This window comes from Corvus hawaiiensis, chromosome 26 (assembly GCF_020740725.1).
Source record: "Corvus hawaiiensis isolate bCorHaw1 chromosome 26, bCorHaw1.pri.cur, whole genome shotgun sequence".
Taxonomy (NCBI): domain Eukaryota; kingdom Metazoa; phylum Chordata; class Aves; order Passeriformes; family Corvidae; genus Corvus; species Corvus hawaiiensis.
The window spans coordinates 33,632,300-33,652,374 of NC_063238.1; the positions used below are offsets into that span (position 1 = coordinate 33,632,300).

At 41.2% G+C, this 20,075-nt stretch overlaps 1 protein-coding gene across 2 annotated transcripts in view; it reads left to right on the forward strand.

Moving 5' to 3' along the window:
* The window catches only part of FER1L6 (fer-1 like family member 6), a 78,624-nt gene extending 66,813 nt beyond the window's left edge, over positions 1–11,811 (forward strand). For both annotated transcript variants that reach the window (XM_048287186.1, XM_048287187.1), the window contains exons 35-41: positions 499–641; positions 1,212–1,300; positions 3,216–3,314; positions 5,075–5,316; positions 5,626–5,789; positions 6,981–7,081; positions 11,208–11,811. In XM_048287186.1, the coding sequence (XP_048143143.1) occupies positions 499–641; positions 1,212–1,300; positions 3,216–3,314; positions 5,075–5,316; positions 5,626–5,789; positions 6,981–7,081; positions 11,208–11,394 (1,025 nt within the window). In that variant the 3' untranslated portion in view covers positions 11,395–11,811. The remainder of the gene's footprint in view (positions 1–498; positions 642–1,211; positions 1,301–3,215; positions 3,315–5,074; positions 5,317–5,625; positions 5,790–6,980; positions 7,082–11,207) is intronic.
* Positions 11,812–20,075: the final 8,264 nt, after the last annotated feature.

The window sequence follows — 20,075 nt, forward strand, 5'->3', positions numbered from 1 at the left end:
TGGACTTCAACTCTCTTCCTCTGAGGTGTGATTAAATTCTCCAAGGCAGTCTTTGCTGTTGCTATCACAAAGAAAAGAGAAGCGTAGTTAACTCCTAGGGCCTATTTACTGTTGGCTTTGTCAAATCCAAGTCTCCTTGTTTTTCACAAGCTTTAAAAATTTGCAATTTTCTGTCAAAAGAATAGTTGGCATTTTTCTTCCATCTTCCTGTTAAAAACTGCTGCTGTAGTAGTGGAATGATTTGCTGTGTTTTACAGGACTGCTGCCTGAGTGCTAATCTTCTAGTTAATCCCATGGGTCCCCTTATTTATGTGAATTAGAAGCATTTCAAAGCCCTTCTTTATTTAGCTGGAATACATAAAGCCTTCCTCTTAACTCAAGCAAATTTTTAATGAGTACCTGTAATAACTAATGAAACATACTACCAAGGGTTTCAATATTACTGATAATATTAAAATTCAGCTCTCATTGTTCTTTTTGTTTTACTCTTTCCTATAGAGGAGCCAGTCGAATCATATGAACATCTCTCCTTAAAGGTTTTACATGCTTGGGAAGAAATCCCTGGAGCTAGCTACAAACTGGTCCCAGAGCACATTGAGACTCGGCCTCTCTATCATAAGGATAAGCCAGGAATGGAACAGGTAGAGCAGCTCAGAGGTGGTGGTGGTGGTAGACCCAGGAGCAGTTTTCATTTCCTCCAGTTATTGTGGTTTCTATTTGTAACTGCAAACTTACAGAGTCAGCACCCCAGCGTTGCACCAAACACGAGACTTTGTACAGTATCAACCTGGAAATTGTTACCCATGTGTGTATACAGCCAATTACCCAAATACACAGTAATCATACAAGGTGTAACTGCAAATTTTCATTCTTTTAAATGCTTTATTAAGTTAACAAAACCTCTGCTTGTATCTAGACCTTGGTTCTCTTTTTTTCTGTTCCTCACATAATATTTTTGCATGGATTTTACCTTGAAGCTGACAATGTTTGAGCTCTATTTCAACTTCAACAAATACCTGAAAGATTGAAAGAATATGTGCATGAAAAAGATATTGTATAGAAAGTTCCTAGATTAAATCATAGTTACAGGATATTGAGCTGGTTGGTGCTTGTAGAAGAAGTGGTGATTTTGGCTGTCAGAACTACATTTAGGCCTTTTACAGCCTCTGTAAAATAATTGTTACAGGGATGTTTATCTCTTTGTTTTCAAGGGTCGTGTACAGATGTGGGTTGACATGTTTCCTAATGATATGCCTCTGCCAGGACCCCCTGTGGACATTTCACCAAGAAAACCCAAAGGGTAATACTCTGTGCTTTCCTCCTACCACTGTGGCAATAACTCTTCAAAGATCAAGTCTTTCTTAAGTGTCTGGAAATAAAAAGAAAACAAACTACTAAAACAAACCTCTTCAGTCCTGAGGAAAGTTTTCTTAGGTTCATATGGCTTCAAGTCAAACAGGAGCATCTAATTTGGTTTCCTCCATTGAACAACTCAAAAAACTGTTGGTGATTTTTTCAGCAAGAGCTATCACACACCTCTTACCAAGATATCCTTTTTTATCCTTTATCCCAGTAAATAGATTGCAGGTGGCTAGAGGCAAATAATTCTGATGTTATCATCTACTTTTTGAGCTGCAAGAAGTAATTCTAGCTTCACTACCTCTTTCATTGAGATAACTTACTTGACCCTAGTTGAGCTCTTTCATCTGCTGCAATAGCATTATGCATATTGGATTTCCAGAAATTTGTTCAAGGATAAGATCAAGAAACACATAAAGCAGCAACAGATAGAAAATCTCTGTTGGGAATAGCCTTCTCTCATTTACTTATACTGCTTTACATGCAATACTGCACATAGTTCTTCAAGCTAATTGAATATTGTAAAGAAAACACAAAAATGAGGAACAGAGTTCTCAGCCCATCCTGTATTTTAGCAAGACCTTTCCTGAGAATTTAACTTCTGAAACATCATCTGGTACTACTCCTACATTATTTTATTTGACAAACAAACAAGAATCCATGTAGCAATTACTTCCTTCAGACCAGAACTTTCTATAAAACTACTTAACAACAAGCATTTTACAATCCAAAAATATTTAAAATTAATCATGCCCATAAAAAAAAATTGTTGCTGCCATTTTTATAGTCTACTACAGCAGGGGAAAATAGTGTCAAACATTAATTATGAGAAAAAACCCAGTACATGTAGACACAAGTTACACATCTTGCTGACAAATGCGTATCTTCTGCAGCAAAACAGGCTCCAGCGTCTATAAAAGTTCAAGCACTTTCGTGAAAATATTTCTTATTGATGATCTTTGATTGAACAAGGCTAAGGGGAAGCATTGCAGATTCAAGTTTCTTTGGCAATTGCAAAGGCTTGGTTTTCATGGAGCTCCCTAAGAGCTCCGTGACGTGGAGTATCTGGTAAGTTCTGAAGCAAATTGTTCCACACCCTGAGATTGAGGCTATTTCCAAGACAAAATATGTCATATCAGGGAAATCATATGTTGGTGTTATCAAACATAGTTTGTTTGTCTTTTTAATGTATTTTGCAGTTCATACAATGACTCAAGGAATACCTAAATCTTTCAGCATTAATTTTTTATGTCACCTGCAATATCTGTATTTCACATCAAGTTTTGAGAGCTTTGGATGGCCACCATAAATGTCTGCATATAGGGAGTGGAAAGGATGGAGAAACTTTAATTCCTTTTACTGTTGTTTCTAAAGATGATTGTACCTGCTTAAATGCAAATATCTCCAAGCAGACCTTCTCTTCCCTTTTAATGCACTAGATTGCACAAAATGCAATGTTTTTGGACATTTCTTCTAAAAAGCACTTCTCAGGCAGCTCTGTTCTTTATTAGCAAGCTGATCACTGTTTTGGAGACTGCTCTGACAAAGTTTTTCAGATCAACTTTGTCTTGTTCCACTGCACTATTTTTGTGAAAAGAGTTGAAAATGAACAGGCATATAAAAAGAAAGGAATTCTCCATCCCTCCAAAGCTGGCAGTGACCCTGTTGTTGTCAATCATATTCCATAAGCTGAGAGGAACCAACATCCCCATTCTATCACTAGACTCTTGTAAACAGAAGAGGCCTGAGTCTGATGCACAAATACAGTATTTCTCACTTTATAAAAGCGTGATTTGATAGAGGTTTGCATTAGTGCCTGACCAGAGCTTTACACACAGGCCTACTTTCTTTTTCAGGTATGAACTGAGGGTAATAATCTGGAATACAGAGGATGTAATTCTAGAAGACGAAAATATCTTTACAGGGCAAAAATCAAGTGATATCTATGTAAAAGGGTAAGTTCTTCAGCACTCATCATCAAAATAACATGGAATATTTCATTCAAAAATCAGAGAAAAAAAAAAAAAGGGTTGTGAGAATATTTGATAAACTATTCAGTGACCTTGGCACTTTGCTCTGAATGCCTGCCCAAATTACTCACCCATATTGGATACTGCTCCCTTTTTTCCTGTTTTATTTCCTCTGAAAATCGAGTAACTGTAAAATGACACTAGTCGTTAGTTCCTTCTCAGGCAGAGATGGCACAAAACAAGCACCAAGCTCACGGTTTAGCACAGAGAGATCAAACACTTACAGGACTTGAACTGTAAGAGCTTACACAGATGCAGAGAGTTTCGACATAATCAGAGAAAGGAGCATCATAACCACATTAGAAATAAGAAAGCAGGTGTTTGCCAAGCTTTTTCTGTTAGAAATATTTTCTAACCTCATGTGGGGAGTGTGTGTGGGTGAATGACCATGGTCTTGCTGAGGAGAACATCACATGGGCACTTTTTGCTCTCCATCTCCTTCCTTTCCTGAGATTGTAGCCAGTTATTTCTTAATTCCTTGCCTGTTTTAGAACACCGCTTTGCAGTTTCTGCTTCTGAGCAGGATTTGAATGCAGGTACTAGGGAAGGCTGGGAGGAAATTACGGTATAAGTGGTAGTACAAAGTACTGAAAATCTCAGGTGCCAGACTGGTCTTAGATTTCTTGCCATTTTTCCACTACTAGAGAGTAAGTTTAATATGCCAATATGAATTGTGTGTTCAGAGCAGTAGCAGAGTAGCTTTGAGAACACGAATTCGAGGAATTAAATAGGGAGCCAGTCTTTGTGCTGAGCTGTGTGATGAGAACATCACCATCAGTGCCAGAGCAGTCTGACAGAGAAGCCAGGAGTGGGAAACTTTTTGCTTTTGTGCCTTAATGATAAAGACACAAATCTCATTATGTTCAAACAGTGCATGTGGCACTGTATCTGTCAGCAGCCATGGATTTGCACTTGGGGCAGTGCCATGTTTCAGATTGTTACCATTTTTCACAATTCCTTTTTGAAACACTGGGCTTGCAGGGGAAAAGCTCTCTTTGGATACAGCTCAAAAATGCTAATCTTTACTCAAGCTGTGATAAATCATCTACAGAACTAAAACATACCTAGCTGGATCATTACCTCAGTGGAGCTCTTCAGACGAGAAAATTATGTTTAAGAAAGCATTGTCCTTTGTACCACTGCACATCTGATATTGTGCATACTGTAGCAGAAACCAAGAGGAAATCACAAAAAACCCCGAGGGACTTCTCCAGCCATACTAACGCTATGTTTATACCTGCAAACAGCAACTAAAAAAAAAATTAGCCTCTAATACTGAGCACTGATAACAGTCTTGAGACACCGACACAGAATTTGTTAGTGTGGCAAAACATCAATACAGGATATTTAGTGCTGGATAAATGACTGATGCTGTCACCACTGCCTGTCCCAAAGAAGAGAGGTGTCCTGGCCAATAGCAAAGGGCCACCTGGTACTTTGGGGTCTGACTGAAATAAAAACCATGTCCTCACTCTCAGCTTTTGATCACCACTGATCATTACAGCAGCCTGTGTCCCAAGATGCCTGACCCAGGGCTGTTGCTGCCTGTCACAGTCCTGAACAGTGTGTTGCCTTTACTGGTTAGGGAGGAATTAGTAAATGGTCAGGCCTGTAACCAAATAACAACGATTACAATTCAAGATCCCCTGGTGACACCGATGCTTTCCACTGTGTGCCTGCTGTAGGTGGATAAAGGGCCTGGAAGAGGACAAACAGGAGACAGATGTACATTACAATTCCTTGACAGGAGAGGGCAACTTCAACTGGCGCTTTGTGTTCCCGTTCCACTATCTCCCAGCAGAGAAACAAATGGTGGTTACTAAAAGAGAAAACATATTTTCCTTAGAAAAGACAGAACGCAAAATACCTGCTGAGCTGGTGCTTCAGGTGTGGGATTTCGAAAGACTCTCTTCAGATGATTTCTTGGGTAAGTATGCAATGGATCTGCCTGAACTTCGTCTCACCAGTGTTTTGCAGAGGTATGCAAAAAGTGCTGTCTGAGCCCCAGCTTTTGCTTTTCTCTTTCTGAAGCACCACAGTGCTAACTTACACATTTCTTGTCAATTCAATAATTAGGAATCAGATGAGAATGCCAGGGCAATACAAATGAATGACCAACAGTACAGAGAAATGCCCGGCTGCTGCATTCCTCCGTGTATCTCATCTGGAAGCTGCTACTTGAATGTTTTTATGTCTCTCTGGTCCCTGAGTGTTGTCACATTACTTCTTTCTCCAGGCACTCTTGAATTGGACCTGAATGGGTTCCCTCGAGCAGCAAAGACAGCCAAGAGCTGTGACCTAGGCACAGTTGTGGCAGCAAGTGAAGAAAACAAGATCTCCATATTTCAGCAGAAGCGCATCAAAGGCTGGTGGCCTTTCATCAAGGCTGGGGAGCTCACAGTAAGCACCTCACTACAGATTAACAGGTTTTCTCTGGGACCGATATGCTAATTTTGGATTTTGAACAACCACCACTGGCAATCCATAGGACTCCTCCAAATGTTAGTAGTTCTCCATATATTTGGTTCAGAAAAACCCAGGCAACTGAGCACTAAAGAGTCTTTTTAGGTGCATTCAGTTCCATGGGGGGACACAAACCAAGAGCTACAAACTCATTTCCAGTAGTATAGCCCTCTAGAAATTCACCTGCTTTGGTCCTTTTTCAGGGGTTTCTCCCTCTGTCTCTAGATATTTATTGATTCTCCAAAGGTTTCCCTAAACCTCACAATTCTTTCACTTTTGTGTCTATTCCAGCAAAAAGAATGTTTTAATAAAAAGTTCCATCTTCAAGTTCATTGCCTTCTTCAGCTTGAAGCTGACTGTGTACTTTCCATGGATTTAGTGAATGAACTCCACTTCTAAATGCTGGATTTACTTATATTCTCAGCTCCAGTACAATTGATTCCCTTTCTCTCGGTCCACTCTCTTCCCTGCTTCCACCTTTACTCCTTTTATTGGCAACCTTCTTTCATCCCTGTTCCTGCTGAATCCCACCTAGTGGCCATAGATCAACACTTTAGATTAATACCATCCACAAAGGTATAGGGTAGGAAAATCACAAATATATGTAAAGCCATTTGTCTGTTTTTTATCCATCACAGATTCTATAAAGCTGATTTGATTCATCTGCTCTTAATTGTTACTGGAATCCCATGTTCCTTTTGTGAGCTGAGACCCACAGCTCAATGGCCCCAGCACTTGTGACTGGCTGAATTTCCCCCTGCAGATGGATTACATCTGGTCCACGTCAGCAACACAGTTTCTACCTCAGATATTCAGCTCTGCCAGAATGTGTGATATGTAGAAGACATCTTCTCAGATTAATTATGTTATAATTTAGGAAGGAGAAAATATATTAATGGAAGAAAATATCTTACCTCTCTTTCCTCATGGTCCTTGAGCATAAGTCAGGAATTTGTGCATGGGTTTTCCTTTGTTCTTTCTCTTCAACAGCAAAGACTATCTTATTTTCCTTACTCAATTTCCTTTGCCCTGAACTGGTTCCATCATTTCTCAACAAGAGGAATTTGCTGTGAATTAGTGATGATAATAACCCAGGATTGGATGCTTACTATTCTCTCTCTGATCCAGGGCAAGGTAGAAGCCGAGTTTCACTTGGTCACAGCAGAAGAAGCCGAGAAGAATCCAGTAGGCAAAGCTCGAAAGGAGCCCGAGCCCTTGGAAAAACCCAAGTGAGTAGAAGCATACTCATTAAAGATGCCAGGGCAGGGGCATTCAGCAGGAGATGGGGAAGGACAGGTGTCCTCTCTGGTCTCCTGGATATTCTTCTCTTTCATGCTGCAACCTTCAGCAAGTAATTTGTCCAGCTTGTGCATGGCCTGGTGGCTGGCACTCCTGCTGGCAGCACCTTCCAGGTTTGCTTAAATGTCTTCCTCTGGAAGCCCAAATAAATTGCATAGCTGCACATTTGTCCTCAGCTAGAATTCACACATGACCTCATTCCATAGCTGATGTGGCACGTGATAATATCTTAAATCATCACAGTTTACACATACAGCTAACATCTCAGTTTGGTCACCTATAAAGATCAGATGGATTATATTTATTATATTAATAATACAATAATTTAGGTTGGAAATTATCTTTAAGATCATTGAGTCCAACCATTAATCCAGCACTTCCAAATCCATCACTGACTCATGTTTCTAAGCATGACATCTACACGTCTTTTAAATACCTCCAGGAATGGTGACTCCACCACTTGCCTGGGAAGCTTGTTTCAATGTCCTTTTGGTCAGTAAATTTTTCCCAATATCCAGTCTAAACCCTCCTTGGAACAACTCAAGGTCATTTCCTCTCATCCTGTCATTTGTTACTTGGGAGAAGAGACCAATTCCCACCTGGCTATAGCCTCCTTTCAGGTGGTTGTAAAGAGCAATAAGCCTTTGTTTCTCCAGGATAAACAACTCCAGTTCCCTCAGCTGCTTCTCCCAAGACTCGTGCTCCAGAGCTTTCACTGGCATCATTGCCCTTCTGTAGACACACAAAGGCTATGACTTCAAAATTCTGTCTCTAATTTTATTTTTCTTCATACTTAAAGAATGAAGACACTTATTTTTCATCATAAGACTTTTTAATGAGGACATTTTAAGTGTTTTAACTAAGGCAAATGATCTAGAAGCAGCAGTTTATCTTTCAGTATTTGTCACATTAAAAAAATATCAGCTGAGTTTTTTGCATTCAGAAAAAAAGTACTTTTAATCTGTTTTGGCTCAAATGCTTTGTTCTACTAAAACATTTGAGCACTTTTTTAATGAGCTAGATAAAAAAATTGAGAGGAATTGATGCTATATTTCCTGCTACCAAAATTTCTAAAATTCAATTGCTAGTCATAATGGTAATTCTGTTTAATTTTGTTGGTCTGAGATATATCTCAGGATAAATATGAGAAAAGAGGAAGCAGCATAAAGGAATTGTCAGGTCAGAGGTATCAGAGCATTTTTTAAAACAAGCCTTGGAAAGACTTTAGTCAATCACTTCACTCAACACCTTTACCCAAAGGCAGGATAAGCTTTGCCTGACAGGTGTCTGCCTGAAAGACACCCAGTAATGGAAACTAAAGCACTTTTTTCAGAGGAGAGAGGAGTGGGGATAGCTCTGAAATACATGTAGTGGAAAGCAATCAGCCTAGGGAGTTTTAAGAGGGAGTGTCAAGTGTAGTAGAAAGACTACATGTCCAGAAGATTGTTGACAGGATGCACAAGGCACTGTCTCATTTTATTCTCATTTTTTGAGACCCAGCCCATGCACCCATGGCTGACTAGGGCTCCCAGTGTTTTCAGCTCAAGGGCATTTTATCTGCAAATGTGCTGCTGGGCCAAAAGGTTGTCACCAGCCTGGTGGCCCCTTCTCTGCTGCACAGCCTGGAGGTGCTTTGACCCAGAAGCCACAAAACCAGAGTCTTCCTCCAAATCTTGCACTGAGTAATCAGTGGTTTTTGTGGTGTGAATACACAGCCAACACATGGCTCTAGTTCTACTCTATTCTTAATTGAGATGTATGCCTCAATTAAAGCAAAAGTAGGGTGGGGCTAGTGTCATTTGACACTACCCATCTCAGAAGCAAAATATTCAGGCTCCTTTTGCAGCTGCTCGTGGTACAGGTGGGGGAGTCATCCCATCTACCTACCACACATATCTTAAGATGTGAGATGGGGAAAGAGATGACTTGGCCTCCAGAAGGTCCTTCCTCTCCCCATGCAGACAGCCCATGAATGACCAGACTGAGCACCTAGGTTTTAAAGTTAGACAAAATAAATCCTAAGGTTACTAAAGCAATATAGCATGTGAATAGTAAAAAATATTTTAGCTAGACACTCACTCACTGGAAGGAAAATAAATAGTTGAAGACATTGCAAGCCCCAGTTTCATTTAAGTTTAAAGGTATTAAAGTTTACCAGCTTGATGCCTCGGAGCATCAAGCTCAGTACCCCCAAGTGATGCAATATGTGGTTCATACATGCAGAGTAGTCACAATCAGCTGGGAGATAAAAGGTAATTGATTCTACCCTTCAAATGAGTCCTCTTCAGGAAGGAATGGATCTCAAGGATCTTTTTGTCAAGACTTCCACGTCTCTATGCCACTACTGCAGGTTCACTCTGTTTTTTTCCTCATCACATAGGAACACCCAGAGAAGCAGACAAATTTTCTGATTGTTTTGCAAAATTCTTCTTTCTAATTAAGAAACAAAATAATTTCAAAACAAAAATTATTTTCTAGGAGCTATAGACAGTAGCAGACTCTAATGTACCAAAGCAAAGGTGGACAAAGATTAAATGTCTGTGAACTAGAGAGAGAAACATGTAAAAGGAGAATAAGGTTCAATGAGTGTAATTTCCTCCTGGCCAGAGCACTGTGAGGTTATTCATCTCTTCATTTCTGCTGATCAAGACAGGATGCCTTTCCGGATGCAGTCTATTACAATAAATGCACTACTATAACTGATAATGAATTCTATTGCCTACATTGCAAAGGAAACAAATTAAATAAGCAACAGTCTGGGTTTTTTTTTTTTCCCCAGCCTTTAAGGGTTATGAAAAGTCCTCAAGCAGTTGGTACATGCAGATTAAGGGTCTTGTTACTCAAGTAGTTTTATTCTTCAGAGTGTCCAGTTTTTTAATAATTCCTTTTAACCTGGAGGGCTAATCTGATGATTTATTTCTGAGTCATTTCTACCTCAGTATGAAGCTCAGTCTTTCATTAAAAGATATTCAGTTGGCCTTTTGGATTTACAGACTTTCTGTCACATTGGCATTCACTCCCACTGCCTGAATGCTGAGTTCATCAGATAACTAAGATTGCTTAAATTCCTGAAACACCGTTCCGGAGTGAGACACGGCCACAGCTTTTTGTGACCCTCAGTTAATTTCATTTTCCTTATTGCTGCACTATCTGCACAACTATGGTGACATTGGATAAGAAAGACAACCTGCCCCAGTTTTTCAGGTGTTAATGTTGCCCCACACCACTGCGTTCATTGGGTCATCCCATCGAAAAAGCTGACAGATGCTGCCTTGGGTAGGGCTGTTGGAGTGAGAGGCACAGTGCCCACCCAATCAGAGGAGAGACCAGGCCAACATTTTTCCTAAGTAGAACATTGTTTTCCTCTCTGTATGCAGTCAGCTTTGTTGTACAGTGTGAAAAAACTTCTGGGTGTGGAGGAGAACACATGGGGCAACATTTGGAAAAACTTGGATTGTGGGATACAGATATTCTCCACTGGCAGAAGGAGGCTCTTTTTTATGTACACAAGCAAACCATCTGGGTTTCATTTCATCATTTCCTGTTTTCAGGAGGCCTGTTTTAAATTTCCTTCTAAAACTACACCATTTTGGGCCACATGCCAGATCTGAGCTGGCTCTGATTATTCTGGAACCATGACTATCACTGTGCAATCAGATTTTTTTGTAGCAGTTCATTACCACTTTTGTGATGCTAAATTTCTTAAAATTATAAGAAAGCTTTTGTACTCAAGTTCATGATGCCTGCATTTCTTCTTTAGGGTTTATCATGATCTTGTTTTCAAATTTAAACCCTATATCATGACATAAATGGAAGTATTTATGATGTGTGAGCTGGAATTTCATTACAAGGGGTGTGTGGAGCTTGGGTTCGTGAATGGGTGGAAGTGACCCAACAGCTTGTGAAACTTGTGGACATTCCCTCTAATCTCTGTAGTGGGTTCCCAGGAGTTAAAGGTCCTTTTTAGACTCAAATATATATTTTGCAGTGGGATCATTTTGGAAAGAGATGGATCTGCCTTAACAAAAGATTTTCTTTTTCTTTCTTCCCCTTTAGCCGACCAGACACGTCCTTCTCTTGGTTTGTAAATCCTTTCAAGTGTTTGTATCACCTGATCTGGAGGAATTACAAGAAGTACATCATCATTGGCATAATTCTGCTTATTCTCGTTGTCTTTCTGGTTCTCTTCATCTACACACTGCCAGGTGCAATTAGTGAAAGGATAGTTATAGGAAGAGGGTAGATCATGGCTCTCATTGTAGTCAATCAAATATGAAAACTTCCACTAAAAATAAGTCAGGCAAAAAGAATTAATTAATCTGAAACATCTCATTCTTTCGAAAAAGAAAAATAACTATTCACACCAGAAACGGGAGCTCTCAGAATATTTGAACATCTTCTTTGAATACTCATTAAGACCCATCCCTAATGTACATTATCATTAATGTACATTAATGATGTATATTAATAATGTACGTCATTACTGCTGCAGCTTTATTGACATTATTATTGAAAGTGTCATTGTGTACCTAAAACTGAATTTAAGAGTAAATTCCTAAATGCAATGCAGAAACTGATTTCTCAGTCAAGTATTTATTATTACAGATGAGCGATTAAATATTAAGGTCAAATCTTTACACAAAGGTAAATGTATAATACAGTCGTTGCATAGTTTTGTAATTAATTATTTTAACTGTTTTTCAATAACCTTATAATGCCATATTTTTAGATAAAAGGTATTATTAAAAGACGTCTAAAGTTAAATGGTCTCATTTGGTGTTGTGTAGAATTTATCCTGCACCTCTCGGTAAAAATGCTGTGTTCTACAAAAACATCTCACACACTCATAAATGAGCTAAGTGCCCGTGACAGGGATGTAGTAGCAGAGACTGAAAGAACCTTTTTCCAGCTGCAATTTGACAGTGCTGGTGGTCTCTGGAGGAGAGGGATCAGGAAGATGAAGACTCATCCATGGGCATTGTGGTAACAAATGATCCTTGTAGACGACAGGGAACAGGAAAAATCCTGCTGCTTGAAAAGCAAAGGCAAAGAGCAATGGAAAAGAGAAGGGCTGCAGAGTGGAACAAACCATGGAGTATTAAAGAAAACAAGGGAAAAAGCCTTGCACAGTTGTCACTGTGAAAATCCTCATCCTGCTTAAGAATACATAAAATGTTGCTACCCGTGTCAGGCATAAGGCAAGGCTTGATAACTCAATGACCCCACTTGGCCTTCAGATGAGTGGTTATGAATTTGAATTTAGCCATCCAAACCTCCCCCAGTGTCGACCACAGTCAGACCTGTTGTAAAGACAACCTTTGTGAAACTGCTTTCCACCATGCACCACTCATACAAAGTGTGAGCACCCTTTGCACATTTTAAAGTATCAAAAGGCAAGACAAAGAGATTCTATAAATGCTGATAATTCTGCCAAGCTCAGGGTGCAGGAATAGAAAAGCAGCACCTTGATAATTCTCAGAGGCCATTTCCAAAGGAAGCTTGTTTGGTACTGCTTGTACCTGGCCTGTTATGACTGTGCAATGAGCCTCTGTGTTCCCCTCTGGCCTACAACAAAGTAATTAGTCTGGAATCAGTCTGGAAAATAGATGTCAGTGAAACTTCCACAGGGAGGTTTTAACTTTCATATTTTTTAAATCCTGTGCTGCCTAGTGTGTAACTCTGAAGTTTCTTGTAGCCTGTTAATTTCTGCTCTCTAATGCTAGGTAGACATAACAAAGCCTCTCTGGGCCTGCTCTCCAAGGACACTCAGACTGTCCTAGGCCCAAAATGTGTAAACCAAAAGTTTCTGAAAGGAGGGCAAGCTGAGGGGAATTACATCATTAACTGGAGCTTTATTGGAGAATTTATGCTGGCATGCAAATGAACCAAACTTATAAAAATGTGAAGAACTCGTGACCTGTCATCCATCTTGGGGTCCATCTTGGCAGTAGCCTCCGGCTCCCCAGGGGGTACCTCTGGAGGCCTTTCAAATAAATACCTACCTTTATTCCCTTACTCCTGTCTAGTCTCTGTTTTTAGGTGGTCTCTCAAGGTATCAATACCTTACTTTGAAGAGCACTTTGGAGGCTTATTTTGGATGGGACAACTTGCTCTAAAAGTGCCTCTTTCCCATTCCACAGATGATAGTGGCAGATGGATAAGGCAAGGTGAAAGCATTCCATCCCCACTCCTTCCGGCAAATTGTTACTCAGTTTTTCTTCTAAATTTCATGTTCTAAGTATATAATAAATATAACTAAATTATCCAGATATGTGAGTAGATTACAACTAGACATGTGGCAAAGGACCACAGTGAATGAATTTTTCTGTTTATTTTCCTTTAGAAAGTGTATTTAATATGACCGAGAAATTAGAACACAATTACAGGGTTGAATCTGCCTTAAAGCAAGTGATATGGAAAGGTGCTGATCACCCTGGAGTCCCTCTTCCTCTCATATCCCTCTGCACCAGGCCATTGTCTGGTGCAGTCTCTGCTCACACACCATGTGTGACATATTCATCTGAAACCACATTTTAAATTTTGTGCTATATTGCAACTAAACCTGTATGAAACAGAAAAATAATACTGTTTCTCCTAATATGTCTCATCATACCATGAGTTTTGGAAATGAAATTTAAAAGCTCCAGTGAGAGCAAATAAAACTATTTTGGTGCAAAAGATGAGAGATAAATATTGATAACTGGAGTATGTTGTGACAGCCAAAAAGGCAATGCATCTGAATTTTTTCTAGTGTGTCAGGTCAGAGGTCCTGATCCTGCATGGCAGCTGTTGTGTTAATCTGTCCTTACTCTGCTTGCTTGTTCTTGCTGCCTTGGACTGTGTGAAGCACTGGACTGTGGTCTGCTCTGTTCTGATTTCTGCAGAATATTCTGTGCCTTGCTCCCAGCCTGCAAACTGCACTGGAGCCAGCAGATTGGTCTCATAGTGACTAATCATTATGTTAAAATGATTTTTATATTTGGAAGAAAGAAATCCCTTGACAAGGTGATATAAGAATTTGCTTTCTTCACATATTAGTCACAGAAAGGGGGTTTGGTTGCCAGGCAGAGCTCCTCATTGCTCTGTGTGCCAGCTGCCCCCTCCAAAGGGATTTTTATTGTCTTGGCTGAATAGCCTGCTTGCCATCAGCTCCAAAGTGCAGTCTCCTTCCAGACTAGTTGTTATGTTTTTTATCAGCTATTTGTGACTGGGGAAAAGCTCAACCCAAGATCTGGTTCCAGCCTCCCAGACATTTGGTATATGACAGCCACTTCCTTCCATTTTCTAATTAATCTCTGTCTCAATAGCAAACAAATAAATTTTCATGTATTTCTGTTGGAGAAAGGCTAATTTATAGAACTGTTCCAGACAGCCTCTCTTTTAAGAACTTCTGTAAGCAGCTATGAAGACTAATCAGAGCTACAATGATTAGCAGAAACTCTGTGTCTGCTTCCTGGATGCCTCTGCTGTGGCTCCAGGACTCCACGTCAGGAACAGAGGCTGCCTTCATTAGGAACAAGCCAGAAAGATCTCTGGATGTTCCTTCCCTCTGACCGAAGAGTGGCCCTGGCTGAACTCTCTGTGATGACACTGATAGTTCATTAACTGGCTAATTCCAACATGCTGTTCTTTCGGAGTTACCTGCCCATCACAGCTCAGAACTTTTTCATATTGCAGCTCCTCAAAAGGGCTGTGCTTGACCCACCAACACAAGAGAATACTGCTCCCAGCAATGCCTCTTTTTGCTGCAGGGGTGGCTGTAGCTCTTTACCAAGCAGCTGGCTCCTGCCAGGGAGCAACTGGAAAGCTGCAAGTGCACTGCAGGCAACTGCTGCCTCAGAAGTTGGAGTGAAGGGGAGACTGACAGAGAGGAGGGAAACCACCTTCAATTTAAATGTGCAGCCTGATTTTCCCTCAGCATTCAAATACTGAAAACATGCCAGACCTGTAGGTGATATCAACAAGTGCTGTAAGACTTCTTTCCCAAATGTCTTTTAAGACAGGGACGTACAGAAATTTGGTATCCACTAGTGGGCAAAACTGAGAATCACTGGAGATTGGGAAATACTGAAATATATATAAAAATATATAATGAATACAGACTAGAAAGTTGTCGGGTGTCTACACTGCTAGGTGGGATAGTCAAACAGTATAGTTGTACTGTCATAACCTTCTTCCAGTGGATTCCTTTTCCTTTAGTTCTTTGTCATTCTCTGAAGTTCTCATCCATTAAGGGTCTCTGTGTGCCCTCAGTTCCTGAACCAGGGCAGTCAGCCACTCTGGGACACCACATCTCAGAGGAATCCCTCGCCCACTTTTGCAGCTTGCAGCCTAAGTGGCTGCAGATGGTCCTGCAGCCATATTTGGAAGCCCTGCCTCTCAGCCCTTCATCCTGGATCAAGGCACCTTGCACCCACGAGCAGTGGTTACAGCTGCAAGCCCCCATTGGGCCAAGGGACATATTTCAGGCACCAGAAAATCCAGATAGGTTTGTCATGCCCAAAGCATGCTGGCACACACTGATTAGCTTTGCACTGCAACTTACATGCCAGATTTTAGAAAAATGTTAGAAAAAGAGCCAAATGCAAAGGCTGATACAACATGAGAGACAAGGATTTGTTTGTTTGTTTACTTATTTGTTAGTGATGTTTCTTTTTCCTGACAGATAAGCAATAGTTAATCCTCTCCAGAAACCAGCACACAGTTCTAATATACTGACAAAGCACTGGCCTGTCAATATGACTGTACAGCAAATAAACATTGGCTGTGTTTAGTGCTTGTGATGAACTTTTGATTAGCCATAGCAATAAAACCTCACCAAAGCACTTAACAAAACACTTTTCAAAAGCCTCTTGACACAATCATTATGCTCTTGCTTTTGGTGTGTGAATAGTTTCACCCAAGAGAGCAGCTTTGCCTTCAACCAACAGCTCTCTGGAGCTGGTACCCACAGCGCAGATGGATGCACACAGCTTGTGCAAAAGTGCTACACTATAGCAGCTTCAAAGGCTATTTTAGTGCCTTGGAACACAACTGCGGTGAATACAGTGCAGAAAAGTCAATATATTAAGAAAAGAGTGATAATAAGAGCAACACTTTAGGAGGATTTGTTCTGCTCAGTTAGCACATTTCTTCCCCTTCATCATCTTTATTTGGAAATGGTTCGCATGTCCCAAGCTCTGCTTTGACTGAACGCTGATGGTATGCAGCTCACACAGATATTCCATCAGCAGCTATGACCACAAAGTGGATTTGCTCATGGCTCTGGACACTGGATTTTGAAGTACCACGGCCAGGTCTTCCTGTTCTTGGCACAAGGAGCTGCAGTAGCTATTTGTGAGGAGCACTATTGGACTGGGTATTTAAAATGTGACAATATGGAGGATGGGTTTCAAAGCCAAGCATTCTGATTTTCCCTCCCAGGGCCATGATAGAACCTTAAGAGAGTTGAACATCTGCCTTAACCAGTGCTGTGCATGTGATCCTGGATCAACATCTATCACTGGTGATAGATGTGCCCTTGAAGGACACGCCCACCACAGACCTCTGCAGTGTGGAGTCAACGCATGTGCTGTAAAAACAGGAACAGTTGTTGGAGTTTTGGACAGGAAAAACTTTTCAGCCTGGAAAGTGGAGCTGGGATGCTTTGTCAGCATATCTGTTTCTTTTTCTGTAGCATCTATGATGGGGAGAGGAAAGATAGAAAGGCTTAATGCTTTCGACTGTCTCCACAGGTTTTTGGTCAAGACATTTTTAGTTTGTAAAACCAAAGATTGTACAGGGAGATAAAAAGGAAAAGTTAGGGAAGAACTATATTTGTAGTTCAAATCCTATTACAACCCTCTAATGTTCCAGTGACTGTAGAGCCCCCACAGGCCCTCAGATCAAGAGCTAAAGCATCTTTATTTCTGAAAACCTCACTTTCCCACACAATATCTCTAGTTTGGGGGCTGAAATTTTATAGATTAGCTTTAGTGGTTCCATTTCCATTCAGTGGTTTGAGAAGTCAGCTGGATTTATGGATAGGGAAGCAGAGACTAATGAGAACTTGGTTTTACTGTCTCTGGCTGGACTGTGAGCCATCAAAGTCATCTGCCCACCCAGCAGCAGCTGAGTTCTTCCATCAGTCTTTGGGGGTCTGTATCATAAACACACTCCAGAGTGTGAGATCTTGTGTAGCTGAACTCCTCCTTGCCAAAGCCTTTTATTACTACGTCGGGCAAATTATTTCCTAGCAGATGTTAGGTTGTCCAAGGTGGCTTCCCATTAGAGCCAAAGAAGGAAATTGCACCTGTAGATCTCCTGCCCCTGTGGTCACTGGGGTGCTGATTAAATTCCCTGTGGCATCTCAGTCTGTGTCAGATCCCAGATAGTCCATTGCTTATGCCACGCACAAAACTTTTTTTAGGCACAGAATAAAAGAGGTCTGATAGATGCCTGAAAGGTTGTTCCACTTGGTTAGTATTCAGATATGCTGATTTATTCATGGAAGAAAATGATCTTGCTGCACACAAAACTAAACCCCGGTTGCTGCAATCATTTACATTTCATTAGCTTCACAAAAAAGTGACAGGTTTGACTCTGAATTTACTCCCATTCATTTTGCTACCCTGAAAGGATGTTCCTCATGAGTCCCCATGAGCATCCTGAGGACTCCCAGACAGGTTGGGGGACTGACACCTTGTGAGAGAAATATCAGCTCTCTGTTTGAGTCTGGACTTGTAACGGCTGCAATACTTAACGAGCCCTGCTGATCACGCCTTGCTTTGTTAATTGAACCCATACAGTGAGGCTGAAGGACAAGCAGAGCATGAATTCTACCTGTTAATTACCTTTGGGTGACTCCCTGCCTTCAGACCTCTCCTCTGCATCCTTCAAGGGCACAAGGTTTTTCCTGCAGTCCCTGATCACAAGACAAGGTTTCCAAATCAGGTCTCACTCACTACTAAAATTAAACACTCACCATTGCCAAGTGGCCTTCTAAAACTCCTGTTTCTTCTCCCCTGTACCACCTGTTCCCACTACTGCAAGAGCACATAAGTCATTCCCTCTTTGGACGTAAGCAACATTTTGGGTTCTTCTTTAATTTTAAATACTGATGGAACAAGCTCTTCCTCCTCCAGCAATGAAAAGCAGAACATACCTGGTTTATCTCTGCTCATCATTGCTCCGTGTGAGGCCAACAGCATGTTGATTACTGAGCCTGTATTATTGACTTTCTTCTGTTATTGGCTGTAAATTAAACTATAAAATCAGGTGGTTCATATCTCTGCAGTCCTTGGGACTGGGAAACTTGCCTGCTTGGAAAGAAAGTGAAATTTAGTTTAAGAAAATGCATTTTACGAGCAGGGTTGGCAGCACAAATCAGACCCAGACCTGGAACCCTGCTCCTGCACATTCCAACCCACAACAGAAGCACAGCTGATCCTGCTACCTCCAGGTTTCAGAGCAGCTTGATACCGACAGGAGCAGGCTTATCAACTGGAGCAGGCTGCCCTGTGGGATGTGTGGTTGAGGACAGCCTCTGACGATGCTGAGGCTCCTCAGCACTGATCAGGGTCAGTGTCTGACAGCAATAGCTCAATCCTACATGATCTGGTCTCATCTCAGCTCTGTGGGTCTGTAGGCAGTTCAGTGTATTTTACAAGTTTTTCAAAGGCTATGGTTGATTCAAAACCACTGGTAGTTTCTCTTGTAACTGAATTAAATAAATGATGATACCTGTATCAGAAAAACAGGCAGTATGGGGGTTTTTTCCATGCTTTTGAGAGAGCAGGGTGAATTTGTCAACAAAAAATGTTCTTTTAACCTGGGGCAACTGGCAAGTCCTTCATATGTGAGAGCTCTTTGATTGCACTGCTTATAATTACATTAACTCAGAGCTTTTACCAGGCTCTTGATTTTTGAATGTGCCTGACTGTGATCTCCATTTTTTAATCCATCAAAACACCTGTCATCTCAGGGCACTAAGGTCTTTTATACAAGAACCCTTGTGAGCTGGTTTTACTTGCTACCACATACTTAACTGAAAAGGAAGCAAACAAAGTGGGGCATGTGGGCATTTGCAAGGTATCTGCTGAACTGTGTGCAGCTGGAATGCATCCTGCTCACACCTTGCAAAGCTCTGATGATGAGACCCATCATCAAAGAGCCCCTGAAACATTGGTATGCCACAGCATTCATGCTCAATTAACTAATTAGCAGACAATATGTTTTGTGTGGTCAATCATCCCCAGCACAGCTTAAATATTAAACTGAAATGACTCTCTGCCAAAGCAACACATACGAAAGTAGTACTGCTCTTGCTGAACACAGTGGGAGTTGTTTCTGGTGTGTGTGGGGCTTGAGATTGCTAGATTTCAAACAGTCAGCAGACTGAGAGCAACTTTGCAGCTGAAAGCTTTGAAAAAACCTCTGTTGGTTCTCATCAAATATATGTGCTTCTCACAGTTTTGTATGTTGGAGGAAACAGAGCACACAGCAAAGAGAGAGCCACTGTGATTGAATGCTCCATTATAAAAAAGCTGTAAGTAGCTTCAGTATTTCACATTTTCAGACTTTTGTAGTGCAGAACTCAACATGAGGGCTGGGGGGGGGGGGGGAGGGGGGAGGTGGGGGCTGGTAAAAAGCCCACAATAAACCTCTCTGGGGAAAAAAAAAAAAAAGCTCCTCTAAACTCCTGCAGCGTGACTGCAACCCTGGGGATCAATTTCTCCCATCCAGGCTGTCAGGGTGCAGTTCTGAAGCAGTGGGTGGCATGGAGAGACATCACCTTGGAGACATGAGGGCAGGGCCACCATGAGATGCCCCGTTTGCACGGGTAAAGTGGTGCAGGCACTGGGAGGCAGAGCAGAAGCAGCACAGTCAGTTGCTTGTGCTCACACCACCATCCCCCCCTGCAGCACCTGATGCGAGGACCTCACC